Consider the following 10,498-nt stretch of genomic DNA (forward strand, 5'->3'; position numbering starts at 1 on the left):
CTGATAAATTAACTGAGAGCTTTTTGTTTGGTTTATTTTGTTCCTACAGCTGGCTAAAAGCCAAAGCAAACAGTAACTACATCGAGCTCCTGCTGCCCTGAGTACCTAGTTTAGGTTACCCTGCTACTTCACACAGATAAGCAACACTGATATTACTCTTTATTTCAAAACATTTGCAAGTAAATGGGTTCATGTCAAGTCACACTTTGACATACAAAAATACTGTGCTACTGATACAGTTGAATTAAAGGGATTCTCCATGCAGGAGAAGTTCACAGCTTTCAGTGCAGGGTGTGCTGCTGAGCACTGTATGACACTAAATGCTTGGGAAGCAGCCAGCTCTGCACAGTATTGACACCTTCCCAAAAACAGCCACTTGCATGCTGAGTCCTTTCCCCCTTCTTAGACTGCTAATAAAGCAAACAGCAGCTAACCCACCTTCCATTGTGACCCTCAGATACAGTGAAGGATGATGCTGAGTAGGAAGGAATTAAAGCTTAGGATTGCTTTGGCTGCGTCTGGATGACCTGGGCCTCAGTGGAAAAGGGGGAAAGATTCAGTTGTCTTTTCTCCCATCCACAAGAACAAATTTGCTTTCTACTGTTAATCTGACACTGAAATTTAGTCGAAAGGTTAGTCAAAGCTTTATCCTCTTGGGGGTGATGCTTGCTTTAGTCTCTTCTCATCAGCAGTGGTTTCAAAACAGAGTACCCTTCTCTAACCTGTACATGGCCCTATACTGCTGCAGGAGGAAACTTGGTAGGGCCAACAAGTTTAACAATATAGGGGGCTGAGAGCCACTTCAAGCTTTCAAACTCCTCCCCCTGTAAAGTGAGGAAATGGACTCTTGGAGCCAAAGGAGTTTTCTCCTGCTTGTCACCCAAGCAGCCACTATCATCCAAGTCAGGGCCTTTGGCAGTTTATCATCCCTCCTTTCCTGATGACAAGCTAAGCATAGAGGACTTGGCAAACTGCACATTTGTACAAAAAAACATTCTATTTTCTGCAGTGCATACAAAGAAGAAGTTTTACTTTAGGAAATCAGAGCTGGTCAAAGCCTACTGTCTCCTTGAAGTAGCAGAAAAGCAGCTCAAGCAAGGAAGTAATAGCAGAACTCTTTCAGAGCACAAAGGCAGGTGTCTTAGGCAGCTCCATTCCCACCAGCTCTGGACAGCAGTCAGCTCTGTGTGGAGTGCCTGGACTTGAAACAGTTTGTCTAAAGACAATTGATACGTTGCTTTGAAACTCAATTCCTCTTCCGCATTTGGGCACTAGGTTTAGTCAGTGCCACATTCAACAGATCCAGGGTGTTAGGTTTTAACTCTCCTTGAGGTGAAGTTACAAAGAGGCTCTGAAGTTTTGCTCTAGGATAAAGCTTCAGCATAGAGTTTCCAGCCCTCAGCACATTCCTAGCACTAAGCACAAGGGCAGGAGTGGGAGCCACGTGGGGTGTTTGTCTTCTGAGTAAGATGGAATTAGTGCCAGTGCATTAGAGGATGGCCAAGTTGGCAACTTGGGATTACTTCCAAGATCCATAATGCTTTTATACACAGTCAGGCGATAGGGCATTGGTCCTGAAGCATCTGAAACTGTTCTGTACATAAAGGATCTACCTCTCCCAAGAATTCAGTGACAAAACAGCAATGAAGATACAAGCAGAAAGTAAACCCACACTCTGGTTACCCTCTCATTGCATCCCGTGAGGAGAACATCCCATTTGTTTTCTAATCGCTTCCTCCCAGAGCTGAAGTAATTGTCTTCTGTCCAAACAAAATCTTTTAAGGCCTGAAACAGCAAAATGAAACCCTGGATTGGAAACAGGAGACATGCCTTGGGGTTTTTTGGTGTTGGTTTTTTTTTTTCTTTCTTTCTTTTTTACAAAAGCTCTCCCAAGCTGAGGGGTTCTGTGGGATGGAATGTGGGCACAGTGTTTCCAGGTTTAAAATACAGTGCAAAGTTAATTTTTAAAGGAACAGTGTCAGAGCTGGCTAACAGAAAAGCTGGCTGAGTGTAAGTTCTTGTGCATTTTGCTCTGGACTGTCAAGCCCTGTCAGCCAATTGAACTCTGGCTCTACACAATCACAGGCTGCCTTTAGACAAGAATATCAGGGGAGTGTCTTAAAATTAAATAAATAGGAGAGCACATTCTTTACTCAAGGTCTGAAGAACAGATACTGCAGATATAAAGTACAAAGTCTGGCTCAGCCTGTCACTGTCCCTTTAAATACAGCTAATCTCTATCTCCACCCTTCCCCATTGCACCTGCACAGCCTAGAAAGGCTTAAAAGGGACTTACAGGCTCTGAGAACATCCTGTGGCACATTGAGGGGAGAACATGAAAGACTACAGGCACAGGGTGAGACACAAAGCTCCACAGGTGGCCTCTCGAAAGGCAGCTGTACCTCATTGAGCTCTTTCTGCATGCAGCAGCATGCAAATGTAGGCCAAATATGCTCAAGTTTAACACAGCAGACATCTTCTGTTTTCCTCACCCAGGTCCTGCTGAGTGATGCATACTTGTTAAGGGGAACACCCAGTGGTGTGATAGGAGTCCCTTTGGATAGAAAACCCCTGCTGAAAGAATGTCTATAGAGAGCCCAGTGCTTCTCCAAAGCGGATTTTCTGCCCATCTTTGAGGTGGAATTTGAAGTCCTTGGGTGCCTCAAAGATAAGTACAATCGTAGAGCCTAGGTTGAATTCCCCTAAGTGTTCTCCTTTCCTCATGGGGATTCCTTCCTTGTTGTTGTTGGATATGAAGCTGAAGTCGTTGTAGGAGCCTTTGGAGTAAGAAGGACTGTTCGTATGCAAGTCCTGTGCAGAGAAGGAAGCAAGCATTAATGGAGTGCAGTGCTCTGTGCTCTTTTGTGCATTTCAGAGCAACATCTGATGACTCAAAAAGTCTTTACTGCAGATGACTCCCTTTAAATCACTCAGAGCATCAGTGGTGCAAAACACCTTCATTTCAGAGTAACAGGGCTTCTTTTACAATTTTGTGGGGTAGTTTTGCTGCCCTGTCCCAAGCCCACCCATCACAAGGACAGCTGCCTGTTGCCATCTCACCTGGTCAAAGTAGATGCGGATGGAGCCCACATTTGTGGCTCCTACAGCTGTCAAGGAGAAGAAGCCATGCTTCCAGTCCCCCGTGAGCACCACCCTCTCGTTGTGGCAGAACAGCTCCTTGATCCAGCGAGCCACCCCGGGGTTCACAGACATCAGAGAGCCTGCCACAAGGAAAAGCCCTCAGTACCCAAAAGCCACCTTCAGCCTAACTGCAGCACTTGTGTCCCTTCTGTGTGGGAAGAGAGGCAAGTGCTGGGCAGAGCAAACAGACAAGGCTGGAGGAAACACAGAGCAGTCACGAAAGGTGCACTCTTCATTCTCTCCAGGAAGATCACCACCTTTGGACAGGACTCATACTGCAGAGCCACAGGGAACCTGCAAATCATGCTGATGAGTCACTGTCAGGCACCATCTTTGTTAAAGAGCCCCAGGGGTTCATTTTTACATCATAAATGGTGCTTTTCAGGCTGCAGGCACCCCCATCTCCTTTGGCTTTCACTTACTTCCATCTGCAGCCTCACCTTGACTGCATTTGCAGGCAGGGAGAGCCTGCCCTTCAAGGAGGGAGGACAGTTTGGGGTGGTGGTCCCTTTTAAAATAGCTGCCATTTCTGAAGCCTGTGCTAGCATCAGTCACACCTACTTCTCTCTCACTAAACTGATGGGGCAGGGACTCATTTCCACATGATCTGATGCTATTCCTCTACCAAAGATGTAACCAACCACCTCCACACTAGTGTCACCTACAAATTCACAAACGACAGCTACTGTTGTCATCTGCAGGCCTTTGAGAGAGCAGGTCAGGACAAAGGCAGAGTTAGTTCGTAGTCTCAGCCCTGAGGGAATTGAAAGGGGCATTAAATAAGCACATCAGATCGATCTAACAAAAAACCTGCAGGCTACTAAAAGGAAGCTACAGCTTGGAACAGGTTTCAGTGGTTAATTGTCCAGTGCCTGAGAGCAGCCCTTTCCCGTTCTCCTTAGTAAGTGCACAGAAGTGGTTACTAAGACTGTGGCTGAACACAAGCAGCTCTGGCTGAGCTGACCAGGAATTACTGATGTGCTCCCCTCCACAGCTGCTCTGCTTTCATTTTCCAGGGACAGAAACCTACCTGGGAAGTGGCGTCGGTGGGACACTCTCCAGTCAGTGGGCGAGTGGAAGCAGTGATAATCCCCTGGTGCAAGGTAGATGACACAGTGATAGAGCTCATTGCCCTCCTTTGTGACTAGCTGTTGCTGAAAAGAGTTGCCAGCTGGGGCTGCAAAGAAAGCAAGGACAGGAAAGGGTTATTTCCCCAGTCAATTTATTTCAGCTGAGCAGTCTACCCCAGGACTAGTAGCAGCTGCAGAGGACTAAATGCAGCCCCTCTGTATTGCTGAGACTACAGAAAGATATATTTCATTCAGGCATCTGGTGCTGTGAAGTGTTACTTTCTCTTTACAACAAAATTAGGTCCTGTATTGTTCTAATGATTCTGGAAATTCCTTAATTGTGGAGTTTGCCCTTCCCTAAACAGAAGAGCAGAAACTCAAATCCAGTGAAACAATTTTCATTAGAGTTTCCCTTTTGAGAGCAGAGTTTTTCTCAGAGCAGCCCTCTGAGGAACAGGGTTTGTGAAGGACCCCTAGTTTTACAAAATGCCTCAGTTTTGTTTGTGCTCATGCTGAAAACAACCCTGCTGTCTGCAGAACCTGGTCTCTCCAGTCCCCTTGCCAGTTTAGATGCTTTCATCGAGACCCAAGGCCTTGGAGACAGTGCTAGAGGTGCAGCAGAGCAGTGACAACAGCACAGGGTCAATACAGGTACAGGGCTTGAGCATAAATCTTGTCAGGGAGCCACCTAAACCAGCCTTGCTAACCAGGTGCTTGGGGACATTTCAGCAGGAGTGCTACACAGCCTTGTTACAATGGTAAATCTTGGAGTCAGTTACAGGAACCATGGAGATTCGGATCATCAGAATGAGCCAGGCAAGATACTAGAAACTGCTGGGGAGAAAGTTAAGAGCTAGAACAGTGACTTGCTTATCCCTAAATAAAAAAATCAGACCTGCTTTTGTTCCTGACAAGGTGAGAAAGAGAAGGCAAAAGAAAAATCCTCTCTTTCCTGCAGATCCCTGCTGACCCTGCAGGAGCTGAGCATAATTAGTGCAGAAGTGGTGCAGCACTCACCCTGGCTGAAGCTCAGCTCCTCTCTACAGATGCGAGGGCCCAAGAAAGACTCCAGAGAGTAAGTGACCCCTTTCACTTGCTCCACTTCACAGTTTTTCACCTGTCCAAAGTTCAGGATCTTTCCATCAGAAGGACTGATCTAGAGCAAAGAGAGAAGTCGGTTGTGATTCCTTCCTTCCCCAGCAAGCAGAGGGGTGCCTGAGGGCCGGGGGCAGCCCTGCTGTGCCGGCGCTCACCACGCTGTGCAGGCAACAGACCGGCCGTGCCTGTGGTTTCAGCTTCCTGCGGAAGAACTCGCTGAGGTTTCTGTAGTGGTGCAGGTCCTCCACAGCTGCCTCCTTCATGTTGACTCCAAAGGTCCAGATATAGAGGCTGTAGACTGGCTTCCGCAGCCACGTGGGCAGCTCCACCTGGTTCAGGCGCCCCCAGGCTCGCGAGAGCAGGCGAGTTGGCACCGACTTGTAGAGCGCAACCTGCAGAGAGATGGATTGCACCGTGGCCCTGGGGTCTCTCCCAGTGATGGCTCTCCCTTACTCCCCATGAACCAGGAAGGATTGAGCTCTTCCAGGTAACTGCTCCCCTCAATTCAGGGGGTTACACCAGGCACAAAGTAGCCTTCAGGTCAGCAGTAACACTGCACTTCACCCTCCCTCCGTTCTGGTGAAGGCAGTAAAGGACAGGACAAAGTTTGCTGTAGCCTCAGGCTGAACCCAGAATCTCCACATTCAAGTCACTGGAAACAGCCTCATGTGAGGCTTGCAGAAAACATTTTCTAGTAGAACACTCAGCAGCAGGATTTAACATCACCAATGTATTCGTATTTATGAATAACCAAATGAAAGTTGACTGAAAAATACTTTCTCTGTGTTTGATGATGTGCTCCTGAGATGCATCTACTAATGAGGCCATTTCCCACACCCTGGTGCTGGACTGCTCCAGTGATACCAGCACAGATGAAGGAATGTGCCCATGTGATGCAGCTACACCAATATGAACTTAGCCCAGCCCTGTTCCCCTCACAGCAATGGCAGCTGCCAATTCCACGAGTAGAAAGTGCCTTTCTTCCTAGCCTAAGATTGAGTAGCAAAGAACCAAATGAGTGTTGGTCAGAGGTTTGTGTTGTTGATGCAGCTGTACAGGTGACAGGTCCTGCTGGCAAGCTCAGAAAGTCAGTCCTCTGGGGTTTGTGGTACTATCAGCCAAAACCCTCATGACTGTGACATCACTGGAGGAGTAGTGGGTGTGGACCAGGGACTCCAGCTCTCTGCCCAGCTTGGCAAAACAAAGAATGACCTGCTGAATCTGGAACTGGGGCTTGGAACAGTACAGCTCAGCTGTGTTTAAATCCCACCTCACATCACTTTTTTTTATTTCCTCTTAATCGGAACCATCATCTATTGTCAGCATTAACCACATCCTTCAGAATTAAGTCTTGCAAAACACCCCACAAAACCCAAGGAGAAGCAAGCTGGCTTAGCACTTGTCAGGTGTATCCCACACAGCAACTGAAGGCTTCACTCACTGCTCACCTGGCTGCAGCACACTAGAGTGCAGTGACACTGCACACAGAAAACACCAACCTAGTCCTATCCCACTTCAACACTTCTAAGCATACCTTAGGCTATAAATGCTGAAGTACTGAGGAAAAAAGTGGTCTGCCACTTTTGGGGTTTTGTCATGCCTTATATCCACTGTTAACTTCCAAGATTGGTTGTGCTTCCCACAGACACTGAGAAGCAGCAGGTGCAGCTGGGAAATCCCATTAGGTGTCCAAAGGGCTATTTCCTAGCCACCTTCTCTTCAAAAGAACCTGGCTTTCAAGTTGTTGGGATCAAAGACAAAGGAATGGCAATTCTGTTGCAGTTTTCAATCCAGGTATCTGTGTGGTTGTTGCATTCTCCAATGGCAGATTTGTGGGAAGAATACTCTTGGTGCAAGGCATCCTGCACACCCTGCTCTCAGCAGAGTCAGAGCAGGGATTTGCAAATGCTCAAAGAATGTGAGGCACAAACTGTGCAAAAACAACAGGAAGCAAGAGACCATTTCAGTGTGGCCAGAAAAGGGAAGTCAAGAAGAGATTTCATCTGTCTTACCCTAGCCTTGTTACTTCAAAGTGACTGAATTAATTCACAAGTTTCTGTTGATTTTCCTGGGAACATCCCTGACTGTTAGAGGACAGAGAAATACTCTGCTGCTGAAAACAAACCCATCACTTGTCTGCAAAGCAATTTCCAACACCACTAGGAACAGTAAAAACTGAAGGGAAACGTGAACTGCAACCCTCTGCACTCACACAAGTGACCATCAGCCTGTCCTGTATCAAGGATATCTTTACCCCACTGCTGCCAGGTGCTTGGGGTGTGAAGAGCTCAGGCACCATCAGCCTGTCCTGTACCAAGGCTCTCTCCACCCCACTGCTGCCAGCTGCTCAGGTACCCGGAGTGCAGGAGCCCTGCTTGCACTTACCCTGCTCATAGGCCTCCATCCCACTCTGGTCAGGGGCTTAAGGGCACCGAAAGGCAGAAGGTAATAGAGAATAGTCAGGGGCCAAGAACGGAGTTTCAGGGCAGGCCTAGACATACAGCTCAGCTGGCCCAACCTTCGCCTCAGGGCCAGCTGGGGAAACTGCAACCTGCAAGATTACATACACAACACAAGAGGGTCAGCAGGCTCTGCTCGCAGCCACCAGCTGCTGCCAGCTGGCAATCACTTCTTCCTGCTCAGCTTTACTTAAATATTGATTCCCTACTCCTTCATTTGGATCAGTTCTTCCCTCTCCCAAAACACAAGGCCAGTTTATCTCAAAAATAAATTAAAAATTAAAAAATAAAAAAAAAAGGAAAAAAAAAGTGAAAAAAAAGATAAATATTCTCTGTCCCAAAAGTCATGTTCACTCTCACAGGTCACCTTTATGAAGGACACTCTCAAAAATGAAGGCAAGATGCCTCTGCAGGTGACACTTGGAAAACAAACTCACTGCTGCTTCACCCAGCTACCAAAGAGAAAAAGTTATTCCACACAGCAGAAGATTACATCTCCCAGAAAACATTGCTCTAGCCATGAGATGGCCAAGGTAGACAGCAAACAACGTTCCAAAAGCTAGGAATCTTTGATGCTGGGACTGGAGGGACAATTTTAAGGAAAGAACAGATACTCAGAGAAGGGGAAAAAAAGATCCTTGAAACCTTATAAACTGAAGTCCCTCAGATGGTTCACCTATTGAAGGCACCTTGACTAGATTGTGCCTCTAGTTGTGCTGGAGTCCAACTTTAACAGACCTGTGGGCCACTCCCTGGCCTTAGGAAACAAGCAGTGATTGGAGAAGCAACAGGAGGCACTCCCAAGCTCATTAACACAACAGATAATGGACTCCAAAAGGTTTTGGTGCTGAGCAGAGACCACGTGGACACAGCCACAATACCCTGCTAGTGCAGCAAGGCAGTCTGAGCTCCACATCCCAAGAACCAGCTCCTTTGCCTCCCACCCAGCTACATCTGTGACTGTGTCAAATGGATGTCCTGACTGAGAAGGAACTCCTTTTGCACACATGGCCACGAGAAGTTGAACTTGAAACTCTCAGAAGGAAAAGCTGCTTAGCTTCCTAGCAGAGAACATCATAGGCCTCAGTTCAGACCCTTGCAGGTCTGTATGTGACAGCACCCTTCAGGTCCCCATTTATTCTTTGGCTTCTGCTCATGAAGAAACCAAGGCTGCATTATCAAATCCAAGTCTGCCCAGCTGAGGGCAAAACACTCAGATCTGGGCACTGCTTCATCTTGGCTAGGAGACTGTACACACAGCGCTGAGGGCAGCCTTCCTGCAGCCTGGCTACAGCTGTGTGTCCAGAGTGGGACCTTCTCCTGAACAGCTCTCTGTCTCTCACTGCACTACAGGATATAAAATACTGTGCATGCCTTTCCAAGATGGAAGGATGCTGGGAAACTGAAAAGAAATTCCCTTGCCAACATGTTCCTTATAAAACTTGAATCACAATTCAAATACCCTTCAGGCAGGTACAGCTGTCACCACTTTGGGATGCAAAAACGGTGCTTTTGGCTCAGAGGTTTTTCCCTGCAGTGAAAACTTCTTTCCCACCAAAACGCTGCTAAATAAAAACCAGGGAGTCATCTGCGCAAGGAGAAAATAAGCCCCTGAGGAGCCGAGGCACTGTCTCAGCAGAGGTACTGGAGGCTTCCTTCTCAGCAGGAGGTGGGACTGACTCTTCATGGCAATAGGAAGGGACACTTCATGTTCTTCCCTCCCCTGCTTGCCACCCACCAGGCTGTGTGCTCTGCTCAGGGGCTAGTGGGGTGCATTGAGCAGAGGTCCCAGAGGTCCCTTTGGGTTCCCCCTCCCGCTGCTCTCCCCCCCCCTTCACTGCAGTTGCTCCTGGACCAATCCCTGCAGAGCTGCATCCTGGCAGCTCACTCCGGAGCCCTCAGGCTTCCCACTGCCTTGGCCTGGTTTCAGAGCAGTCCGTCGCTGATTTTTCCATTCTCCCAGTGATGGAGAGTAGAAGGGAAAGGCATGGAAGCCTCATTCCCCTGCCACACAGCAGCATACCCTCCCCTGCCAATTCAGTGCATAAGAAGCTTTGTGGTAATTAGGCCAAACAAAAGCTTCGCAGATGGCCCTGGCTCCTTCTGCCCAGAGCCCTCCCAGCAGTCCCTCCCTCCAGTCACCATTGCTGCAAAGCACAAAATACTGCACAGTACCTGAAACGAGTTCTCCTACTTGGTGTACCACCGGCAGAGCCAGCCGGGCCTGGGCTCTCCAGTGGTGGGTGCTGGTCCCTGGCACAGCTGCCGCTGGTCCCTGAGCGCAGCCTCCGGACATGAATTTTAACTTTGCGGAGGTTGTAGCAAGAGTGTGGAGGGTTAGATAAAGCTTTGTAGCATCTCACCATTTCCCTGCGTGCAGCTCTGGTTCCTGCAGGCTGTCTGACTGACACATCGTCAGGGTGCCGGCTGGTTGCAAGGCTCAGGCTCTTTTCCTTTTTTCCTCTACCTCTCTCTTTCCTTTGCTTGCTCTGGCACAGGAGAGGACACGGCGTCACAGTTCCCAATTCCCCCGCTGGCTTGACTCTGGACTCCCCCTCTGCTTCCCACTTGAGTATCTGCTAGGAGGATAGCAGCTATTGCAAACAAACAAGCATCGTGTCGCAGCGCCACATCCTGCCGCACAGTTGACTCCCCGCAGGACACAAAGGAGCCGTCCGCATTCGCAGCCCTTGCAGTCCCTGCCTCTCGCTGCTCAGCATGGCCATTGAA

General features: G+C 48.4%; 1 protein-coding gene across 3 annotated transcripts; it reads right to left on the reverse strand.

Moving 5' to 3' along the window:
• Window positions 1-103: 103 nt before the first annotated feature.
• Window positions 104-10,225, reverse strand: PISD (phosphatidylserine decarboxylase). 3 transcript variants are annotated; one of them, XM_054392947.1, is made up of 7 exons: window positions 10,132-10,225; window positions 7,695-7,860; window positions 5,465-5,701; window positions 5,229-5,367; window positions 4,172-4,318; window positions 3,061-3,107; window positions 104-2,811 (listed from the first exon to the last, which is right to left on the reverse strand). In XM_054392947.1, the coding sequence occupies exons 1-7, from the start codon at window positions 10,179-10,181 to the stop codon at window positions 2,587-2,589; spliced, it is 1,011 nt and encodes a 336-aa protein (XP_054248922.1). In that variant the 5' UTR covers window positions 10,182-10,225; the 3' UTR covers window positions 104-2,586. The 3 variants fall into 3 exon arrangements, with proteins under 3 accessions (XP_054248922.1, XP_054248921.1, XP_054248920.1); XM_054392946.1 differs by having other exon boundaries at window positions 3,061-3,221; XM_054392945.1 differs by having other exon boundaries at window positions 3,061-3,221; window positions 9,944-10,134.
• Between the last annotated feature and the right edge of the window lie 273 nt (window positions 10,226-10,498).

This window comes from Indicator indicator, chromosome 26, assembly GCF_027791375.1.
Source record: "Indicator indicator isolate 239-I01 chromosome 26, UM_Iind_1.1, whole genome shotgun sequence".
NCBI lineage: Eukaryota > Metazoa > Chordata > Aves > Piciformes > Indicatoridae > Indicator > Indicator indicator.

Excerpts from the sequence above, each read along its gene's own strand:
- PISD (XM_054392945.1), bottom strand. The coding sequence starts at position 10,134 with ATGGTGAGATGCTACAAAGCTTTATCTAACCCTCCACACTCTTGCTAC. Across the intron at positions 7,861-9,943 it reads AGTAGGAGAACTCGTTTCAG|GTTGCAGTTTCCCCAGCTGG; the intron begins GTACTGTGCAGT and ends GTAATCTTGCAG. Across the intron at positions 5,702-7,694 it reads GATGGAGGCCTATGAGCAGG|GTTGCGCTCTACAAGTCGGT; the intron begins GTAAGTGCAAGC and ends ATCTCTCTGCAG.